The sequence below is a fragment of the Phyllostomus discolor genome, chromosome 7 (genome assembly GCF_004126475.2).
Source record: "Phyllostomus discolor isolate MPI-MPIP mPhyDis1 chromosome 7, mPhyDis1.pri.v3, whole genome shotgun sequence".
In the NCBI taxonomy this organism is placed as follows: Eukaryota; Metazoa; Chordata; class Mammalia; order Chiroptera; family Phyllostomidae; genus Phyllostomus; species Phyllostomus discolor.
In genome coordinates, this window is record NC_040909.2 from 136,555,728 (window position 1) to 136,578,525 (window position 22,798).

At 64.0% G+C, this 22,798-nt stretch overlaps 1 protein-coding gene across 1 annotated transcript in view; it reads right to left on the reverse strand.

Moving 5' to 3' along the window:
- LOC114514439 (collagen alpha-1(XXII) chain-like) overlaps positions 1-22,798 on the reverse strand; it is a 63,611-nt gene that overhangs the window by 22,344 nt on the left and 18,469 nt on the right. Inside the window, exons 8-17 of the mRNA XM_036031681.1 lie at positions 22,068-22,103; positions 21,305-21,358; positions 20,041-20,113; positions 17,049-17,096; positions 14,016-14,129; positions 13,680-13,733; positions 7,478-7,531; positions 5,806-5,859; positions 3,165-3,218; positions 969-1,022 (exon numbers count right to left, since the gene is read on the reverse strand). Of these exons, the coding sequence (XP_035887574.1) occupies positions 969-1,022; positions 3,165-3,218; positions 5,806-5,859; positions 7,478-7,531; positions 13,680-13,733; positions 14,016-14,129; positions 17,049-17,096; positions 20,041-20,113; positions 21,305-21,358; positions 22,068-22,103 (595 nt within the window). The remainder of the gene's footprint in view (positions 1-968; positions 1,023-3,164; positions 3,219-5,805; positions 5,860-7,477; positions 7,532-13,679; positions 13,734-14,015; positions 14,130-17,048; positions 17,097-20,040; positions 20,114-21,304; positions 21,359-22,067; positions 22,104-22,798) is intronic.

Genomic DNA, 22,798 nt, shown 5'->3' on the forward strand with positions numbered 1-22,798 from the left:
TCCCCAGGGGCGACGAGAGGGCTTCCTGGGCAAGCAGAAATGCACTCACAAAGGCCCTGTGGCACGAGAGGGGGAGATGCCAGATGTCCTGGGAGCCAGAAGTGAGCCAGTGAGGCTGGAATGTGAGAATGCACCTTGGGGGCAGGCCGAGGTCTGTGGCCAGTGGGGCCCTGGACACAGGCCCAGGCCAGGCCGGAGCCTTGCATGAGGCCTCACTCTCAGCAGGGGCCCCCGGCCTCTCTGGACCAGCCTTCCCACTGACACGGAGGAGGGCCCTGCCGCAGGGGGAGGCTGTGGAGGTGACCAGCCCTAAGCAACGTCGGGGGACAGTGGCCGTGCAGCTTGTGTGGAGACCCTCAGACGTGACGGAACTGGGATGGGCGAACCGCACTTCTGGGGACCGTCACCCAGGAATCAGAAAGGCTCTCTGTGTGCAAGCCAGGCCATCGCTGATCTGACAACCAGCCGCAAGGTGTGCGAGGTGTGCGAGGTGACAGGAGCATGGGGGTGCGCACAGGACGGGGTGTTCACTGGACAGAGTGGGGGGAGAACTTCCGACCACGTGACAGCAGCATGGAAAACAGAAAATGTGCAAGGTGTCACAGTTGTCACCTCAACCACGTGTGCACACGCATGCACGTTCTGCCCGTCTCCCTGTGTGGGTGTGCGGGGGCTCTCTTTAGGTGCACACACACACATGCACACATGCACACACGTGTGGAGAGAGGTGAAAATACTATTTAAACAGGCAAACAACAAGTACACACATAAGAGAACAATGCTGAGACGCCCCGCACTGAAAAGTTAATTCTATTTACGGGCTATTTTTCCCCTCATGCCCTAGAGACACACCCACCCACCCACCCCCAGGGGCCATGCCTGCCACCACGATGGTGACAGGCACTGTCACCTGCTGATCTGGGTAGCGGCAGAGAACCCAGATTCCCCCCACCTTTGGTGGCACTTACGGGGACTCCGGGGAACCCAGGCGGGCCTGCGGGGCCGGGAGGACCTTCTTTCCCCTAAAAGATCCAAGACACAAAAATGCCGTTACACCTCCCGGGGAGGCTTTCTGCGAGGATGTGACGTTGCACGGGAGGGAGGGGCCTCTGGGGAGAAAGGGAGGGGGCTCTGCCCCCACCTCCTGCCTTTCTGGGCGTCACCCCCCGGCAGCAAGTGCCCTGGGCAGAGCATAGTAGGGCAGACAGGAGCGTGGGCCTGGCCTCACTATGGCCCTGGTACCCGAGCTCGGGAACTCACGACTGGGAGCCTGCTGCAGCAAAGGACACTGGGGCTGCGGAGCTCACAGACCCAGCTCCAGACCAAACTCTGCCCTTTTCCTCCAAACTGCCCGAGACCCCGGTCCCCGCCATGGAGCACTGAGCACAGCGCCACTCGGGCTGACACGGAACCACAGCAACAACAACACAGAAACAGCTTAGGGCGAATGTTCGACCGTCGCTTGGGGCTTTGCCATGCTGACAGTGGGGTTCCCGGATCCTCAAACCCGTTCCCTTAGAAAGCAGCAAACAGCAGGTGGGCGGGTGTCCTCTTTACAGCGCCGGCGAAGGGCTCCGTGGGGCCAGAACCAAAGCTGGGGCCGGCCTCGTGTCACAAGATCGGCAAACGATTTATATTGTTTAACTCGACCTATACCGGAAGGGTTTTACGGTCGTGTGCCTTTTTAACTACGCCCTGTCTTGCTTTTTTTTATTGCTGTTTCTGAACTAACAACACGCATTGTTTGCCCCTTTGCCCCTAGGAAAACGTTCAAATATTTTCTGGTTTGAGGCTCACGGGGAAATATCAGGACCTCGGACAGCTCCCAGCACAACCCTAAGTTGCCGCTGAGATGGCAACAGAATCGGTGTCTTAGGCAGTGTGGTTTCCTTCCTACCGGCGGAGGGACTTGTCCCTGGGCCTCACGCACAGCCCTCCCTGGGTGACCAGTGTGCCCCTTTGCACGGGTAGGGGGGGGGCGGGGGGGTGCGGCTGCGGCCGCCTGCGGACCAGTGAGCTGCCACTGGCAGTGCGTGTGCCGTTCACTCACCTGGGACTTCGGGGGCGGGGGGGGGGGGGGCTGTCTCAAAAGGCCTGGCCAGACCGTGGTTTGTGCAAAGAACCGTGGTGGCTGTTTTCTGTCATGTGGACAGCCCTCCGGCCCCACCCCTGGCCACCCCGCCCCGTGGGTCAGCGTGGAGGGAGTGGTGATTTGACGCAAGACCGTCAGCGTGGATATTACTTTGTGTGACCTTGGACAAGTGGCATGACCCCCCCCCGCTGGCTTTTAACTCCCCATCTGCCAAGGGGGAGGACTTCTCCTCCTAAGCTCCTGGGCGGTTCCTAAGGCGCCCTTGGCCCCAGCGTCCAGAGAGAACAGGGCCTTGGCCTGCCTGCGGGCCAGACTTGGACCTTGACCCTGAGCACTCGGAGACGGGGTTTGTGCCTGGCACTGACCCTTCCTCAGCATGTGACCCTGAACTGGCGGTTTTGCTTCCATGGGTCCCCACTTTCCTTGTTTGTAAAGTGGAGACAGTGATTCTGGACCACCCCGACATGCAGGGCCGTTGGCCGAGGTAAGGGACACCCATCTGCCGTGCTGTCCTCTAGGTGACGGAGCAGACAGGGGCCGCTGCCCTGGCACCCGCCACCCTGAGGTTGGCCCTTCACTTAGGGCACGGAAACCAGCGAGGGAGGGCCGCGCAGCTCCGGGCCGCGCCTCTGATCGTGGTTTCCGAGCTACACGGCCTGGGTTCCGGGGCAGCTTCAGCAGCGGTGGCGTCACCACCCTGGCTCACGGCCCCCCCTTTCCACCCTACGCCGGCCTCCGGAACAGCTGGAGACCGGCAGCTGCCTCCCAGCCGGCGGGCTTCCCCGAGAGAGCCGGGGGCGGGCTCAGGATGGGCGTGCTCCCAGCCTCCCCACTGCAGACATGGGGCTGGGCCTGACGCCTGTCCGTGCCGGCTGGAGCTGCATCCTGCTGTCCCAGATTCCCAGGCCGTTTCCCCAAGCCTCTGACCCAAACCTCCGACCACCCCCCCACCATGGCTGGCTGGTAGTGACAAGACCCTGGGGACATGAGAGCCACGGAGGTGGGAGGGCCAGGGCCGGGTGGGAACGGCGAACACAGACGGAGGGCAGACCCCGTCTGCCGAGGGACTTACCGGGGGGCCTTCGATGCCTGGTGGTCCAGCAGCTCCCGCGACTCCGTCCGCTCCCTGCAGACGACGAGGCCGAGAGTGAGGCTGGTGCACACCCAGAGGCCCCGGGCCGTTCTCGTGCATGAGCAGCACGCAGCCCCCCATCCCGAGCCCTCCCCGGGGGGCTGGGCCTGGCTCCCAGACACAAGGATGCTGGGAAGACAGCAGCCACACTTCAGGAAGGGACACAGCTGTGCCAGCCCGTCGTCCCCAAGACGACAGCAGATGGTCTCACTCCACGGGGGACATTTTCCATCCTCTCAGGGGACATTTCCAGAAAGAAGGCAAGAAACGAGCAATTGGATTCATCTTCAGGGAGAGAAGGAGGCATCCCTCGAGTCAGCTCAGGTGGAGGGGTGCACGGATGGACGGAAAACCAGGAGCGATGCAGTGCACAGGGAGGCGGTGGGGGGCGGGCCTTACACGCCACTGCCTCAGGGCTCTCGCACATGCTGTTCCATCTGCCTGCGGCCCGATCCCCATGCGGCAGAGTCCACGCCCCGCCCCCTCTGCCTCTCGCCTCAGGTCTCAGCTTCCCAGGGGGGCCCTGTCTGCCCACCACACCCACAACACAGGCCTCTGCCTCCTCACCGCCCGTTTTCCTCCGCAGGCCTGGCCACCCTCTGACATCCTAGTGCTCACTGATTTATGTGTTGGGGAATTACAGCTGTGTCTTGTAGGTGGTGGACAGGAAATATTTCTTAAATAAACACATGGTTTAGGAGCGAAGCGGGCTGGGGGATAAAGGCGAAGGCTCTTCAGACTAATCCACACGTCGAGTCTTCCCGGCGTGGGCCCAGTGGAGCGAGGTCTCCGAGCTTCCGTGCCTCGTCCGGGAAAGGGCGGAGAGGGGCGTCTCCCACGCCGCCAGGCCGTGAGGATGCAGGAGGCAGCGCTCACGCTGTCCTCAGCCCGGAAGCGAGGGTGTCGTTAGGAGCGCCCCACCCAGAGCCACAGTTCCCCGGGCAGGGGTGGGGCGGGGGGCACACCCCGGCTCTCCCGTGACGAGCTGCTCAGTCCCAGGCAGCTGGTTTCGCTCCTCTGCCTCTCAGGCCCGTGTGAAGCGGAGACAAAGATGCCCCGCTCCCTCTGAGCCACGGACAGAACGCAGTCGGCGCCTGTGTCTCGGGGCCCGCACCAGGGCGCACGCCCGGGGCTCCCCACTGCAGGGTCCCGTCGCCGCCGTGCTGAGGACAGAGTGGTCTTGGGTGCGTGGCTGTGTGCCAGCGCGAGGCCAGGAAGGCTGCAGACCAGCCCAGCCACGGGACAGCGAGCACGGTCTCACGGGGCGTCGTTGACACTGTCCCAGAGGTCCTGGTTCACGTGACTCACACATGTGCACTGAGTGCCAGTGCTGTGCCAGGTTCTGGAAGAGTTTTAGGGCCACACAGACGGCCACCCCATGGCCTGGGGCCACGGGGGGCTGGGCACGGCTCTGGACGATGTGGCTGAGGCCCCGTGTCCAACAGTCCCGGGACGGGGTGCAGCCTGACTCGGCCGCGTCTGCCCCCCTGGGGAAGGGCCCAGCCCGTGTTCACAAAACGAGGGGTGCCGCTAGTGTTGACAGCCAACCGCCCGCGGTCCAGGCCGCCCTGCGCCCGGGCTGCTGCCGGGGTGGGGACTGCACACCTAGTCCAAGCCTCGCCGGGTGGGGAGCTGCGGCTGCCAACCTGGACCCTGCCACAGTAATCGGCCAAGAGCTGCCGGCGTCCCGGACCCCGGGGCCGAGCTGAAGTGGGACTGAGCCCCACCGATGACGCAGAGGAAGAATACTCACGCCCACCAGGAGGTGAGCTGCAGGGAGGCTGGTCTGCTCGGCGTCCGGATCCCAGGGCACCGGGGACGGGGCGACGAGTTAAACGAGAGCAAACTGATGGACCCCCACGAGGCTGCCCGCGAAAGTACAGGCGGCAGCGCTGGGGCAGTTAGGGACTGAGGCGAGGCCCGGGCAGGGACAGTGAGCTGAGCGGCGAAGGTTTCAGAGAGGCGCCCGGGACACTCGGAAAGCTGTCCCACTTTGTGGGCGACTCGCCTGTCATGAGTTTGCTGTAAAGATGCCCTATCAGACTCATTTATTTTTAAAAAGTACATTTAAAACAACTGGATTTAGCCCTGGCTGGCATAGCTCAGTGGATTGAGTGCGAGCTGCGAACCAAAGCGTCGCAGGTTCGATTCCCAGTCAGGGCACATGCCTGGGTTGCAGGCCACGGCCCCCAGCAACCGCACATTGATGTTTCTCTCTCTCTCTCTCTCTTTCTCCCTCCCTTGCCTCTCTAAAAATAAATAAATAAAATCTAAAAAAAAAAAAAATACCCAGCCCTGCAGCTGTCTCAGGCCTCCCACCTCCCGGCTGGATAAAAACCAACCAACCCACCAAGTCTCCCCCTTGCCCACGGCCCCCAGTGCCAACAGCATTTGGATTCCACTGTCCCTCCATGCCCCCCAGGGCCCCTGCTCTTGCCCCCCGAGGGCCCCTGGGACTTGTAAGGTGTCAGCTTATTCCTTAACACAGGAGGTCCATCCAGCACAGCTCCATCTCCACTGAGAATGGGAGTATGTTCAAATACAAGGTCAAAAGCAGAGAGGACGACAGAGGATGACTTACGGGTGGTCCAGGGTTCCCTGGGGGCCCCATGAAGCCTGGAACGCCGGGGTGACCCTAGGAGACACAGAGGCAGACCTTTAAAGGGGCTCGTGGACGGCTGCGTGCGCCTGCCGCAGGTCAGGCGGCAGCCCAGAGCCTGACCCTGCCTCCAGGGGCACCGTGGATGGAGACCCGGGCGGGCAAGAGGAGCCCCGTTTCTGCGCCCCGCTGGGGCTTTGGTGGGCCGGCAAAGGAGCCGACCACAGTCACAGAAGCACGCCCATCCCGAAAGGGGCCTGCTTCCAATCGGCGTGAAGAAAGGCGTGCGGGGGAGGGCGTGAGGACGTGGGGGAGGGCGTGAGGACACGGGCAAGGAGAGTGGCCCTGACAGATGAAACCGCTGTGCCAGGTGACAGGCTCAGGGCAAGGAGTGCCCGTCACGCAGGCTCGCCAGCAGACAGAGATACATGCAGGAGACACAACGTGAGCCCACGGGGGACTGGCTAGGCTGACGGAAGTATGATCTCCACACTGTGACAATGACACGGTTATTTTAAGAGAGAGGTTCATGTCCCCATGTGGGGAGGGCTCCGGGTGTATCACAGAGAGCGCTAGACAAGTCCCAGTGTAAAGAGCACTGAAAGGGCATTTAACCTCATACAGCAGTTCCCACGAGCCAGCGAACCACCCTGCAATAGAGGACTCCCCTCGCCTCCACCCCCGGCCCCGGCCACCGGAGACACCAGCAGGGACGCTCGCAATGGGTCCACTGCCTCCAGCCACCCATCCTCACGAGACTAACCCAACCATATGCTGGTTTCCAGGGTCACGGTGGGGGGTTTCCGCTGAGCCCTCCCGTCACTCGGACCTCGAACCCAGCTCGGCCTCTCTGCCTCCGCCCCTTGCTCCAGTGCCTCGCCCCCTCACGGGGTGAACGCCCTGCAGGGTCGGATCCGCGCACCCCCACCCTGTGTCTCCGAGCCCGTGCGGCACCCGGCACGGAGCTGGTGCACCATGAGCACGGGCTGGGGGCGCAGCGAACAGCAAGACATGCAGGGTGAGGGCAGGTGGGAGAGAGGAAAGGAAACACCGGCACAAGGAGTCAGCAGCCAAGCAGTGCACAGGGTGGTCAGCTCAAGCCACAGAGAGGCCGTCCAGGGAGCTGACACAGCTGGGACGGCAGCAGCAGCAGCAGCTGGTGGCTCTGCATACAGGTGAGGGGACTTGCAACGTTCAGACCCGCGGGAAGAGCAGCATGCCATCGCTGGCGCCCCCCTGTGGCGCCTTTGGAGAAGCGGTCCAGCCCGGCTGGATGCACAGAGCCCAGCAGGGGCATCTGCCAGGCACTACAACAGCCCCGTGCGTCACGGGATGGGAACGTGAGAAACACCTGGGGCGTCGCAGGAAAGAAAGGGACGCTTTGTGATAAATGGCCGCCATTCCCGTGGACAAGGAGCCCTGAAAGCAAGAGTCCAAAAGAATGTTGTTAAAAAGGCAGGCTCCCCAGATCACTGAGGAGGAGGAAGGTGACGGTCAGCCAGAGGATTCAGGTGGGAGCCAGGAAAATGAGGCTTAAAAAAAGCCCCCCCTGCACACACACAGGAGACAAGGGACAATGTCAGAAACGGCGGAAAGGTGCCGAGGACAGACAGCAGCTCTCCTCCAGGCGCGTGAGCCACTACGAAGCCCTTACCTGCTCGCCCTTCTGCCCAGCCTCTCCGGTGGCTCCACGCTCCCCTCTGCTCCCCTGGGGAGGACAAGGGAAGCCAGTCAGGGGGCGCTCTGCTGGGGGGGCGGGCGCCCATTCACCTGCCCGTGCACTGCTGCACCCCCACCCCGCTCTCCACCGATCCCGTATCGAGTTCACCCCGTGGCCTGGCCGGGGTGTCAGCAGACAGAGACCCCGTCTGGCTGAACGCCTGCTGGTGGGATGGTGTGGCTGGGCTGCGGGCTGCCGGTGGGGGCAGTGGAAACGGGGCTGCGGGGGGCAGGCAGAGCCCACTTCCTGGACAGCCATGTGCGTCAACCCTTGAACACGACTCGAGGGCCCCGGAGACCGTCGGAAGGCCGTGCGGTGGCCCTGGACATCAGAAGGGCCCCACTGGCCACAGTGCGGGGCGGCTGGAGGGCCAGCTAGGAGGAAAGTGGGACACTGTGGGTGTGGCAAGGGATGGGGCAGGTCAGTACGGCTTCCATGAGCATCGCCGTGTGCAGGGAAGGGGTGACGAGGGATGACGAGGGGTGAGGAGCCGTGGGGGTGGTGGACGGGCAGCACCAGGCCGTGGGCCCAGGAGGGAGACGGTCTCTGGACATGTGCCCCTTGCCCCCTCCCTCAGTGCCCGTGGGACCTCGAGCTGGTCATCTGGACTCTAAGCTGTCGTTTTTACCTACAACATAGAGAGAAGATGACGACAGTCTAGCCCATGGAGTGTTAGGGGAACGAGATCAGATAGAACGTGAGCAACACTCCGTGTGCAGCTCAGCGCCCTCGGAGCTCAGCAAATGCTGGGTCAAAAGGTCATTTTACGTCATTCTGCATGTGAGCCACGGCGCTGTCATTTAGTAATTACGTGTCATGGGCAAGGCACTTAACCTGTCTCCTTCTGAAGTGAGGATAGTAGTAACAGCATCTTTGTCAGGAAGTTGTGAAGATTAAATGACCTAAGGTCTACACTGTGCTTAAGCTAGTGATAAATTCATGGTTAGCCCTCGATAAACATTAGCTATCAATTCTTCTCATCATCACCATCATCACCACCACCACCACCACCATCATCACCATCACAATCACCATTACCATCATCACCGTTATCACCATCATCACCACCACCACCACCATCATCATCACCATCATTACCACCATCATCATCATCATCACCATCACCACCACCACCACCACCACCACCACCATCATCACCATCATCGTCATTATTGTGGGTATAAAAACATCCATGACATGCAACCTGCCAGAAACATTTTTTGCAGACTAACTCTAAAAGTAACATTCAAAAGTTCCGATCTCTCTTAACTCTCACCTGTTTTGGCTCTGCACTCAACTGTGCTAAAAATGTGTTTCAGTAAAATGCTATTTAAGAAAAACAACACTTCAGTTCCTCTGAAAGGATGCATTATGCAGGGGATTAAGTCTTTGGCGGAGAGTCAGGCCTGGCTCTGGCCCCAGGCCTGTCAGCTCGCATCTTTGCCTCCTTGAGGAGACCACGGCTCCCTCCTCGCTCTCAGCCTGTTCATCCGGCGGGTGAAGGTGGGAGGGAGGGGGGCCCACCTACGAAGGCCCTGCCCAGGCCCGAGCCCCTGGTTCTGTCCCCAGAGCATCAGGCCGAGCTTCCTTCCATCCACGCTGCCCCACGTCGGCCGGCAGCTCATCAGCGATGAGCCACCCGAGGACACCACCCCCCCACCAGCTTCCCCGGGCATGCTGGGAGAGTTCGGTGAGCTGGTGCCCACCAAGTGCCACCGCCATCGTGCAGAGCAGGAAAGCAGGCTCCGAGGGGAGAGTGTTTGTCCCGACACATTTGCATGCCATCACTTTTCAGCGGCTTTCATGTCTACGAGGCCAGCACACCGCCTTCAGGCTGCGCCACGGTCCCCACGAAAGGAACCGATGTTGGATGCCACGCTGGTTCTCTGACATTTGGGACAATCGCCTTCAAAAGTAAATGGTTTCCCTTCACATGCCAGCCTTCATTCAGTCTGGGCACGGGGTGGTTCCAATCCTCATCCCTCAGCAATGGGAACGTCAGCAGCTCAAGGGCCTCCGCTGCAGTCCCTGCCCCCTTCTCCCCTGCAGCCGGCATCGGAGCCAGCTCAGCTGCCCCCAGCCCTCTCGCTGCCCGCCGGAAGAGAGGGCCAGCGCTCTCCGAATGAGACCCCATTTCACGCCCCGCGCTGTGAACAGCCTGGGCTGATGCAGAAAAACATAACATGTGTCTACATTATTGCATTTCGCCAGGAAGACTGCTCCACCGGGTAGGGTCACTGACGGAGTGTGCAGATAGGACACCTGAGGCCGCCTGTCACCATTCCCGTCACCTCAAACAGCAGCAGCTATGGGGACCGCTCAGGGCTCTGAGTATCCCACATGCCTCTGGGCCCAGCCAGTCCCCATGTTCGGTGATGTTCCTTCCGTCCTCTTTGCGAGGTAGACCAGGTGAGAGGCGGGAGGTTCGGAGAAGCCCAATAAACTTCCCGAATCCTGTCACTGATAAGCAGATTTCACTCAGCTAGTGAGGGGCAGAGCCGGGCTGGAGAACTGATTGGCCTCCAAGGCCCAGGCGGTCCCCTCCGTCCTGGGTGGCCCCCAGCCCCAGTCTGACCACTCCGAGAGTTGCCGGCCGGTAGGTCTCTGCTCTCCAGCACAGTGTCGGGCCCTGGCAGCCAGGGCCCGTGCCTGACCCGTCTCTGTCTGCACCTCCTGGCTTGGAAGGGGACCGTTAAGGGGACGCTTGGTGAGAATCTTTCAGGACTGAGGCAGCTACGGGTGAAGAGAGACATCTGGTCTTGGAGAGGGCACGCAGGTCACAGCTCCGGGTCACCTCCAGGCATGATGGGATTCCAGGGCCCCTTCTGGCAGCTCTGAGAGCAGCAGAGGACAGGTTAGCTCTGCCTCCCAGAACCGTGCACAACGTGCACAGAGCCAGGGACTCCTGCTCATACAGTGTCTCTGATCCTCACCATCCCCTCCCCCGGCTGGTGGGTGTGTGGGTGAGCAGGGAACCACATGCTTTCTGTGGGGGATAAAATAACCAGCATTTCCTGCCCGGGAGAGGTTTGCACATCTGACTCCGTGGAAATCCATGTTCCCAGGGCCGTTGCTCTGATGACCACCTTGCTCCTCCCTCCTCCCCTACCTGAACCACAGTCCTGACAGCTGTCCCTGTCTCCAGACCTCGGCCCACACTCCGGAGGCCTGGAGTGCGGCTCTGTGACCGACCGCAGCATCAGCCTCCCCAGACCCCACCACCAGCGAGAGCTGCTGTGAATCCTCGAGACAGGTCCTGGGGAGGCCGGCCCGCCGCATGCGGAGTCACCACTGCAGGCGAGCACGCGCAGCCAGCTGTGACCAGGGCACACCCAGGGCCTCGGGCTGCGGAAGAGCATGAGCAACGGTCCCAAGTGCTTCGCCACCGGCAGCGTCTCGGTTCACAGATCCGTGTTCAGGTCCGCACATCTCGCAGAGCTTTGCCTGACACGTGAAGCTCAACAGAGGACAGGACCCCCCATGCTCCCATCTGCTGCCTGGAGGGGCGCGTGGGACGGGCGAAGAGGGCAGAGGCTGGCTTGGGCCGGAGGTCGCGGAGCAAGGCAGGCCTGTGAGTCCTCAGACTGGACACCTCACTTCTCCAGGACTCGTTTTCCCGGCCAAGGGTGGCGCTGCCCCGGGCCAGCACCGCAGGTGGGATTAGACAGGAGGAGGGGCCCTGGGAGCTGTCCTTGGTGCTGACGCCCAGGCCCCAGGGCCGGTGTGACCGGGTCCTGAAGAGTGGGGATCCCGGGACGCACTGGCAGGGGCTCCCCTGGGCTCTGCCTCCTACAGGTTTGGTGCCACGGGCATTCTCGCCCTGCTGAGCCTCAGTTTCCCCCTCTGTGAAGTGGGTCAGTGTCTCTACCTCCCGGGACGTTGTTGAACACGGCAGCAGACCACGTTACAATGCGGGCAGCCAGGCCTGTGGCTGTAACTGCCCCGGGGCTCCCCTTGTGGGGTGGACCTCAAGCCCCAGGGACACCTCAAGGTCGCCATGGAGTCTCAAGTAGAGAAGTTAGGGCCCTGCTATTCTGAGGCTGCACGAATTCACTTTTGCTCTGTTGCTGGATGGCAGCTTCCTTTGCTTTCTCCGTGTGTGCAAAGGAACAAACCCTCTCCCGAACCAAATTACGGAAGAACAAAGGCACCGCCATTGTCCCCAGACAACGGCACTTCGAGCCGGGTTGGGCTGGTGGAGAAAGGGACTCCCGCTCACCGGGAAAACCCCTGAGCCCGGTAACTCATCGGCGTTTGTTTCTCTGAGTCCTGGCCGTTCCTCGGCAGAGGACACACCCAGCGGCCGGCGAACTGACAGCAAAGGTCACGCAGGGATTGGCCAGAGTGACCAGATGCAGAACTCCCCCCGGCGAGACGCTTGGCCCCGGCCGGGACCCCGGAAAGGCAGGGCAACCCCCAGGAGAGAGCGCAGACGCTGCTGCACTTTGCTGGCGTCTCTCCGCCAACGCGGCCCCGGGCCGAAGCTCCCGTGACGTCCCCTCCCCACTGAGGCGGGCACTGTGGCTCCTGGAGCGGCAGTCTTGGGCACGCTGAAACCCGAGGGGGCTCCCCCACGCCCACGGGTGACGGCCGCCAGGCGTCTCCACCTGCTAGCCAGGGCCTGGGAGACCTGGATGCGTTCCATGACAATGCCCCACCGCTTCGGTGTTTTTGCTTGCTGGCCTGCCTGCCTTTTAACAGTGCACGTGACAGCCCCCACCCCAGTCCCCGGGGCTGAGCCTGGGGTGACTCGAGCGGGGCAGTCGCCTTGGGCAAACAAGCTAAGAGGCTCGGGATACCTCAGCACCCCAGATACAGGATATGCCAAGGCTGTTTTTAAATGTTGGACTTAATGCAAAATTACTCAAAACGAAGAAAATATCAACATATGACTCAACAGGCTCCCATGGGGCTGCAGCTAGGGGGGTTAGGGGGTGCGAGAGGCAAGTCACCCAAGCATAGGGTTGGGCCCCACCTTTACGTTCTCATCTTCCGTTTCTCGTGAACCTATTGCATTAACTTAAACTTTTAAAACTATGGCACCGAGTCTAATCACTCTTGGCTCCTGAGGTGATGGCTTCCTCCCACACTTCCGCCCAGGTCTTCACCCCACACCTGGCCGTGCACGCGGCCGTGACCCCCGGGCTCAGGGGGCAGCACCCGGGGACTGGCTGAGGTCTGCAATGTTGCCAGTGGGGTCACCGCTCTTATGGCCCCTCGTGTACCCCGAGGAAGCGGAGGGCGCAGAGGTGAGGCCTGTCCCGGGTCAGGGAGGGGACCCCAGCCCCACAGGGCTGACTCCTGAGCTCCTTCTCCAACCGCAAACCTGTGTTGCATCTCCCGCCACACGAGGCCCACCGCGTCCCAGGCAGGCAGGCTGCGGGAGGAGCCAGGGGGGCACTCTGGGATGTGGGGGTGGCGGTGTGCGGAGCTCACAGCAGCAGAGGCCACAGGGACCAGGGGGCGCCCCGGGGAGGGGAGCCCCAGTGCTGGGGGAGGGGTGGGAGGGCGGGAGGTTGGCCCCCACTCCTCCCTGCCCCCACGCCAGCACTCACAGAGCTAACTGGAGCGCCAATGGCCCAGACGCTCACTCTGGCGGCTGCAGCTTCCCACACTGGCCCTGTGAAACCACAGAGCATCCTGTGGTTCTGGACGGGCGCCTGGTCATTCACGGGGCAGTTAGTGACACTCCCCACGTGGCGTGGCTCCTTCCTAGCAGCAACCACCACTTCCTCTTGGCCATTCCTTCGTCCAGCTCTCACCTGGCTCTAAGGGGTTTTCTCTCTCATCAGTGAGAGCGAGCATTGAGGCCCAGAGAGGGCAAGGGTTGTGCCTACAGCCACACAGCTCCGGAGGCTCCTGTCTTAACCAGTGAGTGAGCACCGCACATTCCGGTGCTGTAGCTCATCACACACTTGCACCCTCCGGGGTGCCTGTCCGTGAGCAACCCGACACAGGCCGAAATGGCCCCGCTGCCGAAGGTCACCGAGACTGCCGGTGCCAAGGTGAGACCTTGAACGTGGGCTCTGATCTGAACGCCATCATTCCTCTACACCGGACACCCGTCCTCCTCACACTTAGATCAACCAGCGGGATGAGCAGAGCGGACTCGCGGTCCTCAAGAAGGCCCACTGACCTGTGCCCCCGCTGTTCCTGGGGGCCCCGGGGGGCCTTGGGGCCCAGCATCTCCCTGTGGCGGGGGAAAAGGAGAGAGAGAACAAGGATGAGTGCCCGGAGCCCATTTGTGGAGTCACCAGCAGGTGTCGCCCTGACATGCCTGTTCATCGACCTCCCACTGGGATCCCCCCACCCCTCCCCGCCCCACCCCACCCCAGGGTGCCTGAGCGGAGGGTGTCGGTGATGCACCACCCACAGGCACAGTTAGCAGGACAGCCAGTCACCAGATGGCCTGAGGACCCCTGCCTCCTCCCGGAGGACGATGAAAACTCTGTCGTCTCCCTCTCCTCCTCACCTTTTTCCCTTCCGTGCCGTCTCTCCCTGGCCGGCCCGGGAGACCTTTGTCCCCTTTAAAGCCCGGCAGACCCGGGAGGCCCGGGGGGCCCGGGGGGCAGTCACGGCACACGTCCTGCGGGGGAGGCGACAATGCAGACAGTTACTGGTGAAGCGGAGGCGGCCGCAGCCCCGCCCCCTGCAGACCGAGGCGGCCAGCCAGTGACCCTCCCCCCACAGTGACCCTCCCTGCTGTGGCCTGACCGCACTCCTCTCTGCCCTAACCTCAACTTGGACGGCAGCACCGATACGCGTGAGTTGCTGCCTCACGTTTCCCTACTTCCGGCCAGCCAGACCGCCGGGAGGCCAGCCCAGGACAATGACGACAGAGTGACCCTTAGACAGACATCTGTGAGCACCAGAAAATCTGGGAGCACAGATTTAACGCGAATCTGTAGTATTCGGAGTCGCAGGCCCTGCCCCCGAGGTTTCGGACAAAACAGCGTCGGAAGCTGAGGCCTCACCCACGGGTGTGCTAGTGTGGTTTCCAGAGAAGCGGAGGAAGGGGGGCAAGGACCCCGGGACCCTCTGGCCGGGCCCGCGGCCCGCCCGGACCATGCCCGGCAACCTTCCCCGTCCAGGCGGGCACTGAGTGACGGTGCCCGGGCATCACTGGGGCAGTGGAGTGCTGCCCCTCGAGTGAATGTCACCCCCTCTCAGCCCCGGAACATGTTTTCCAGCTCGTCTGTGTTGTCGCCGGACCCTCAGGCTTGGGGCACAGCACGTGCCCAGCAATGCCCGCTGGCTGGCTGGCCGGCCCCTCTGCAGCCCGCGGCCCATCTCAGGGTTGCCCTCTCTCCACCCTGCCCGCCCCCCCTCCCCTCCCCCCCCTCCTGGGACAGGGGTGAAAGGAGAAAACAACGAGGGCACCAGGAAGAGTGTCGGACAGCTCCCAGTCCAGGCAGCCAGGTGACCGACTCACGAATTAATTTGCGCGGCGACCCCTCCACGCCTCGTGCAAAGCGGCCACTCGGAGAGCCGGGGCCCTTCTGCTGGGGGACCCCGGGGGGATGGGTCTTGAGGATTCATGGTCACACGGTGTCGGCTGACACAAAGCCGGTGCGTGTACTCCTGCACACTCCGAAGGGGTGCGGGGCTGCCTTCGATCGTGCCCGGGGAGGCGGTGCTCCCGGTGGCCGGGCCTGTACGCGGGTCTCTGACTCAGGGTGGGCAGGCTCTCCCCCACAGGAGCTGCGCTGAAGGGCCCGCCTTCTCTCCGTCTGCGTCACCTGTGCTCCGTCTTTGAAGATTCCTTGGAAGTCTCCCACTCCGAGTAGCCCTCCTCGTGGCTTCGGACCGCGGGCCCTTGTCTCACGTGTAGCTCCCCCGCCTCGCCCCCGCGCCGACATCAAGCCCAAAGGAGCAACGGCCTCTCCGAAGACAGGGGCGGGGGAGCTGCTTGATCTCTGTGTGCCCGGCGCACAGCCAGCCCACAGCCTTCCATGGAACATCAGCTCCGTACTCGGACCCGCCGCCTGACCTTTGCTGTGCCGTGTCCCTTTAGCGGCTGGTTTGGGAACTTGGGGGAGGGGCAGGTGCCCACTGTTGGGGCGTGTGAAGCAGCGCTGAGGGGCGCAAGCTGGAGGGCGCCGTTTGCAGCTGGTGAGTTCTGGTGGGGAGAGTGGTGGGGCCGGGAGGAAGCTGCCTATTCCTAGACCTCGCCCAGAGTGCTTCGAAGGGAGACACGTCCCTGAAACACTACAGTGGACATGGGGGGGAGCAGGGGACTGGAGCCAGCCTGGCGGAAGCAGGAACCCCGGCCCCTGGGATGGTGCTGGACTCGGAGGGCGCGGTGGTTTCATGGTGAAACACGGCGCAGGCTCGTGAGAGCCAGCACAAACACGGGACCGAATCGACAGATAACGATTCCTCGTCGTGTCCTTGACTGCGGAAAGGGCGCTCCCTCTCGTCAATAAAATCAGGACGGACTGTGCTTCCTGCTACTTAATGTTTGATAAAATGTGTGCGTGTCCATCAAGGCGTCCCCACGTGTGCGTGCAGAGAGGTGACACGTCCCAGACCGGAGACGGCGTGTCCCTCCTGGTCCCCCCCAGCCCCGCTCTCGGGCGTGAACTAGCTGTTTGCCGGCACCGCCCAAGGGTTGTTGCAGCACAGGGTGGAAGGAAGGGGCTATCACCCCAAATCCAGGGCCCGGCTTCCCCCGAGGTTCCGACAAAGGCTTCCAACAGAGGCCGAGGGGCGTCCCCCACACTCGCCGTGGCAAGACTGTCCTCTCTGAGACGGGACATCTAGGCCCGTCCCCGTCTCGCTCCAGCCGCCCCCAGCTCTCTCCGGTTTGGGGCCTGGGGCGCGGGGGCATCCAGCATCCGCTGGCCTGTGTCAGCGGCCCCACTCCCCGAGTCTCGGGCGGCCACGGAGAGAGCGTGCAGGTGCTGAGTCTCCACCCAAACCTGGGCTCGCTCCCCCCCCGCCTCAGCCCCAGAGCCCAGCAGCTGCCCCAACCTGAGCTGCCCCTGGGAGGCGGCTGTCCTGGTTAAAGGCCAGTCTCTGGGCTCAGTGAGGAAGGGGGTCGACGCCCAGGGAGCCACTGACCCTCACGGGTTCCTAACGTGCCAACAAGCTCACCAGCCGCGCCAGCCTCACGGACTCACGGGCAGACGAGTCAGGGACACGGGAGGCGGCGAGCGCAGCCCCACCCTCGAGCCCCTGCTGTGAGGACGGGGACGCCCTCCGCCTGCGCCGTCCCTACGGTAGCCAGCGGCCAGCCACGCGGGGCTGTGGCGTACTTGGACTGTGGCTAGTCCGACCTCTGGCCTGAAGTTTTATTGCGGTTTTATCTAAATTAAACTGACACCAGGCCAGCCACGGCCAGGGTGGACGGCGGGCTGAGCCCGTCACCAGGCACAGTGAGTCCTCAGCACGTGCTGCCACCGTTACAGCTGTAACAGCTGTTCAGACAGTAACAGCCACCCGACCGAGACCGCCCACCCCCCCACCACTGCCACAGCGCACGCACGTCCCTTCGTGCTCTTACCTTCACCAGGAGATTGAGGTCCTCCGGGGACAGCGCCGATGGGGGGCCCTGTCGAGGGAAACGTGAGTGAATATGGACACGCGTGCACACGCCCCACGCCGCCCCAGATGGTGGGGCCTGCAGGCTGTGCCTCGTAACACACCTGTGCTCACGCCTGTGCCATGCACACAGCCCAGGCTATGCCCCAAACCTGGGATCCACAGGCAGAAGGCTGTCCCGAGGCAGGGATGGCAAAGGCCAGTCCCCGCCGAGTCTGGCTGGCATGGCCTTTCTGGTCCCCAGGGTCCTCCTGCTGGCTTCCCTTCTCCTGGTGGTCCCTCCTAACCCCGGCCCGCTAGCACTGTGCGGGTCATGCAGGCACTGGGGAAGGCGAGGAGCAGACTCGCCTCACGGTTCCCCAGGTGAGGAGAAGCAGCTGCTATCAGTCATTCACAAGCTAGTATGAATTGAAAGCAATCTCTTCAGCTCTCCCTGGTGACATGCCACATCTCCCCGAGGGGCCGGCCACACATGGAGGATGGACAGGGAACAAACGGGGATGTGGGGGTGGGGGGGTGCGCCCTGCCTGGCCCTCTGGCCCGCTGTGCCCGTCTGCCAGGTGCCGGAACCCCGCCCGGACATGCCAGGGGGCTCCAGGGCCGGGGGCCGGCGGCTATGGGGGGAAGAGCACTGTCCCTGTCCCCGCCCCAGACCTGCCCGTGGGGGGGGCCGAGGCTGGACCCCAGGTAGACCCACAGCTTTGACTGGCTTGTCACCTGCTGAGTCCTGCAGGTGTCTCCTGAGGGCACCCCGGCACCCCAGCACCGGCCCAGCTGAGGCTCTGCCTCCCAGGAACCCACCCGAGGGGGGCGTCCTGGTGCAGGAATTCCGAACAGCACCCCAGGCCCCTCTCTCCACCCCCACCCCGCCCCCCCGGGATGAGCACAGCTCCGTGGACATGAACTCAGCAGCCCCGCCCAGCCAAGTCCTGCCCGTTCAAAGACAGGTCCGGCCCTGCCAGCTCCCGAGGGGCTGCCTTGAAGCCCCCTCGCCCCTGGCAAGCATCATGTTCACCTGCCCCCAGGCCACGTGGGGCGTCTGTGCCGGCGCTGGGACCCCCAGGGGGCCTTGGGCCGTGCGTGGGTTCGGCCTGTGGGGGGCTGGAGACCGAGTCACTCAGCTCAGTCACGCCGACTCCCCACACTCCTCGGCCACCCCCAAGGAGACCCTGGGCCCCGGGGCAGGGCTGAGCTTCCTGGGGGGCCGCACCCCCCATGTTCCCTGTCATCGCACAGGCCCCTCGAGGACACACGGCTAGTGGGAGAACGCAGTCCCCAGGGTCCCGGGGAGAGGACACCCGGGGGCCCACTCCTGGTCCCCACCCCCTGCACGCGGCCCCGCCCCCATTGCTGCGCCGATTGTCATCTGCCTCTGTTCGCTGGCACGAATGAACCGTGAGCGTCACAGCCTTTCTGAGCTTGGGGGTCCTTCCAGCAACTCGCTGGCCTGAGGCTGGTCTGGGGACCCCTGAAAGGGGACTCAGCTGACTGGGGAGATCAGAGACCCCTGAGAGTGTGTTTGGTGAGTTGAAAGGTAGTGAGAACGACTTGTTCCCCAACCCCTCTCTCTCGTGCTCTCTCGTGTGCGCGCGCGCTCTCTCTCTCTCTCTCTCTCTCACCGAGTGGCACAGTCCTGGCTGTCCGCGCCGTCGGCTGGACTCTGTGGCTCTGCCCCCTTGCACAGAGGACAGAGGGGTCCAGCTGGGTCTAGGGCTGGCGGGGGTCAGCCGAGCCCCTCTGGCCCGAACCTGACGCTCCCGCCCGCTTCCCCTGGGCCTGGCGTGTGGGTGGCGGGGCGCACCCCATGGAGGAGGAGCGGGGAGGGAGTTGTATCCCTCGCGCCCAGCAGACCTTTCTCTCAGCCCACTGTGGGGGTGCTCCGTGAAAGGTTCCGGGCCCTTCTGGACAGACCCGCGCCTCCCAGGGCCCTGCTGTGCCCAGCAGCCTGGACTGGGGAGGGGCAGCTGCTCTAGACGCCTGGCCCCAGGTGCCCGTCTGAGATGCAGCAGCCAGGCTTGGGAAGGGGGCCCGGGGCCTCCGGAGCCATGTGCTGGGGGGGGGTGGGGGGGGGGGCTTCTGCCCAGGGGGTGCGCACTGGCTCCCGAAACCAGAGTTTCCAGGCTCAGTCCCGAGGCCTGGGACTCCCCAGTCATGGCCGCCCCATCCCGTCCTTCTTAGATAACGCCTTCCCGTGGGCTCGCCTGCCCCGTCCCTGCACGGCCGCCCTCCGGTCCCCACGCCTGCTGGCTCGCAACACTGCCCCTTCTCCACAGCGCCCGTCCGAGGCCGGTTGGGGCCCCTCTGGCCCTGGCCCCCAGGTCTGGGGGTGGCAGAGAGTGATAGTGCTCCACCTCGGGGAAGCCACGGGAACCCCGGGCCGGAGTGTGGCCGCCCACCCCTCCGAGGACCACACTCAGGACTGACCGCTCCTGCTCAGGCTGCCGCAGCCTCTCCCGCCCCCACGAAGGGTGGGGGGCACCTGGGCAGCGTGCAGGTGACTGCGAAGTTCAGCCAGTGGGCCCGTGAGGAAGCTGCGCACCTGCCACGCCCGTCTGCTTACCCCCAGACCCACGTCCTAGCCCCGTCTGGCCTGCCCTGCGCCGGAGGCTGCACCCCGGGACCCTCTCACAGGCCCACCCAGGGACCTCCCTCTGAGGGGCCCCATCAGGAGGCTGGGTGGGGGACACACTGCTCCCTTCCTGCCCGGGCCACGCCCCCCTGTCTGACCTTGGCTTTGAACCCACGACCACAGCTCCTCTCAGCCCCTCCCCCACCACCGTCCCTCCTGCATGGCTCTGAAAATGGGAGCAACGGGGGCACCAGGTCCCCGCGGGGCTGTGTCTCTGGGCATCACGGCTTTATAAAAAGTCCCTTCTCCAAAGTCTCCCGAACCATCATCAGAGTCGCCTTTCGTCTCACTGGAGCCCCGACCCACCGACTGACCGACCGCCAACATTCATGCAGAACAGAGGGAGGACGTACTGGTTTTCCGGGGGGCCCCCTCTCTCCTGGGCTTCCCGGGACGCCCTGAGAGAGGAAGAAAGAAAACATTAGCCCGCGCGCTCTGCTCAGCCCGCACCCTCCCCCACCGCTGCACCTGCCAAGGGAACTCTGTGGGAGAGAACCCCCAGCCGTGGAGTCTGGCCCCAGCACACACCCCTGGTTCCCCCCCGCACCCCCCCCGCAGCCGGCCACGGGAGGCCCCCCGGGTGACGTTCGAGCGCGGGAAATGTTGAGGATGGAGAGCTACCCCTCCTCTAACTCCCGCCCAAGACGCAAAGCTGAAAACAGTGCACACACAGTGTGCACACGCGTGTGCTCACAAGCATGCACACACACGCCCATCCTAAACCTCTGCCTCCCTTTCCCAGACGCGGGCGGCAGGCCCAGCTTCAAGGAGGAGGCGGCGGGCCCTTCTTGGGGGGCCGGCCGAGGGAGGGCAGAGGCGGTGGAGGGGCGATGAGAGAGCCTGAGAGTGTAGGGGGAGGGACTGGAAGGGCGTCTCTCTCCTGCAGGGGGGCCCAAGGGGAGGAGCGGAGGGGGTTGCTGCTTCTGCACAGGGAGCGCTGAGACGACAGAGATGGGGAGGCGAGGGTCCGAGCGTTCGCCAGGACCGCTGTGGAGCCCGGCGTGGCTGCCCCGTAGGGACCCGCCACAGCCACCCATCGGGCTGGGCAGCGGGCAGATGCCGCATCACCGGCGTGGGCCCGGCACGCTGCCTGGCCTTGGGGACCCGCAGGTGCGCCAGACACAGGGTCCCGGCTCCTTGCCGCTTGGGTCTGCCTGAGCGAAGGCCAGACCGTGGAGTAAGAGCGGAGGGGATGTGTCCCCTGGACACCAGACGAGTCGGTGAACTCCCCGAAGGGAGAAAGCGCCCCTAGGCGGGTCAGGGACAAGTCCAGGGAGGAGCTGGACCCGGTCTGAACAGAACAGGCCGCCTGGACATGGAACAGAATCGGCTGGAAATAGGAGGGGCCGTGTGGGACCCCGGGAGGTTCTGAAAGCGCAACATGGCAGCGAAAGACATCAGACTGAATGACACAGAGTCACGGGCCACGATGCACAGAAGGACAATGACTTAGAACGTCAAGGTGAAGGGCGGGGCCCAGTGCTGGAGATTAGCTCCTCCGGGCCTCCCTGGAGACCTGGGGGAGGGGGGAGCTCCTGGGGGGGGTCTGTAGTCACCTGGCCGAGCCCCTACCACCTCCCTGTACTTACGTCCTGGCCCGCTGGTCCCTGGGGGCCGGGGAATCCAGGTGAGCCTCGAGGTCCCTGTGGAGAAAGGGGAGGAGACGCCCACTGCGGTGGAGGCTGAAGGCGGCCCCTCCTTCGACCCCAGCGGCCTCTCCCTGGGCCGGCGGCCCGCAGTCACGAGGAGTCCGACCCGGCCTGCTCAGAGTGGGCTCCTGTCCCTACACTCCCGGGTGGACGTGGAAATGCACTCAGAGACCACGCCGGGAGCCTCGAGGGGAAGGGTCAGTGACACGGGGACCCAGGCCTGGGCTCCAGCCCCGGCTGGCCCTCCGTGTCCTGGACGGAGAATGGTCCCGGGGGAAGTTAGTCTGGCGAGGGCCCAGCACAGTGCCGGCACTTGGGTGACAGCTGTGTGCACCTGTCCTCCCGACCTCCCCACGGGCTGAGGCTCCGACCACGCCCACCCAAGACCCTGGAGAGACCCCACCCTCTTTCTCGCAGGGCCATGCGGTGGGGGGTGATGAAGCCACCATTCTGAAGGGGCACTTCTGCCAATTTGATGAATCCATTAAACCACAGCTGTGCTGTGACGCAGAGACCCTCCAGGGAAAGCCAGACACGGCAGCCGGAACACAGCGCGACCCCCGTGGGCCCTGCCTGCCCACAGGTCCATGCTTCCTGGGGACAGCCCGCCCCTCAGCCCCGGCTGCTCCCACATGAAAACTGCTCCGGTCAGAGCAGAGTCCCTCCCACCGGGACCCGGCCCCTGATGGAAGCCATACCATACCGGCGGTCCTTTGTCTCCGGGGGGTCCCGCGGGGCCCTGGGGAGCAACAGAGAGTGAGTGGGCGGAGCAGGGGCGAGGCGTTCACCGGAGCACGCGCGGCGGCTGTTTCTGAGCCCCGTCCTTCACCGATGAGAGGAGGCGTGACCTTCCTCCCACCTCCCGGCCAGACTGTCGGGTGTCAGGGAAGGGCCACCTGTTCCCCTCCTGCGGGGACTCGGCCCAGAGGTCCCGGGAGTCAGTGCCCCCGGGAGCATGCAGCCTCCAACCAAGGACCAGCAGGGGCCGCCCAGCACCCGGTCCTGCGGCCCCTCCCACAGGGTGACTCTCCACGTCCCGGGGGTGCGTGGGGGATGAGCCCCCGTGGCCACGGCAGAAATCGCCCATTAACCCCTCCCCCTCCTCAGTGCTGATTCCGGAGGGCACCTCCCACGCGCCCTCCTCGCCCTGGACCTCAGTCCGCGGGGACGCCCATGCAGGACACTGGCCTGGACGGAGCGCTCAGGCAGCACACTCACAGTTCCGTGAGGGGGGAGGGGGGAGGTGTGGCCCCGGCAGGACCACGCAACACAGGGCAGTGCTCCTGCGAAGGAGCAACCGCGTCCCCGGGGGACCCGCGCCCCCTCTTCACCACCTGCGCACATCTGCCCCAAACCCCGCTCACAGGTGCCCAGGCCGTCAGGAGCCCAGGCTCGCGGCCAGAGGCAGGAATTATGAGAACACAGTGCGGGTTC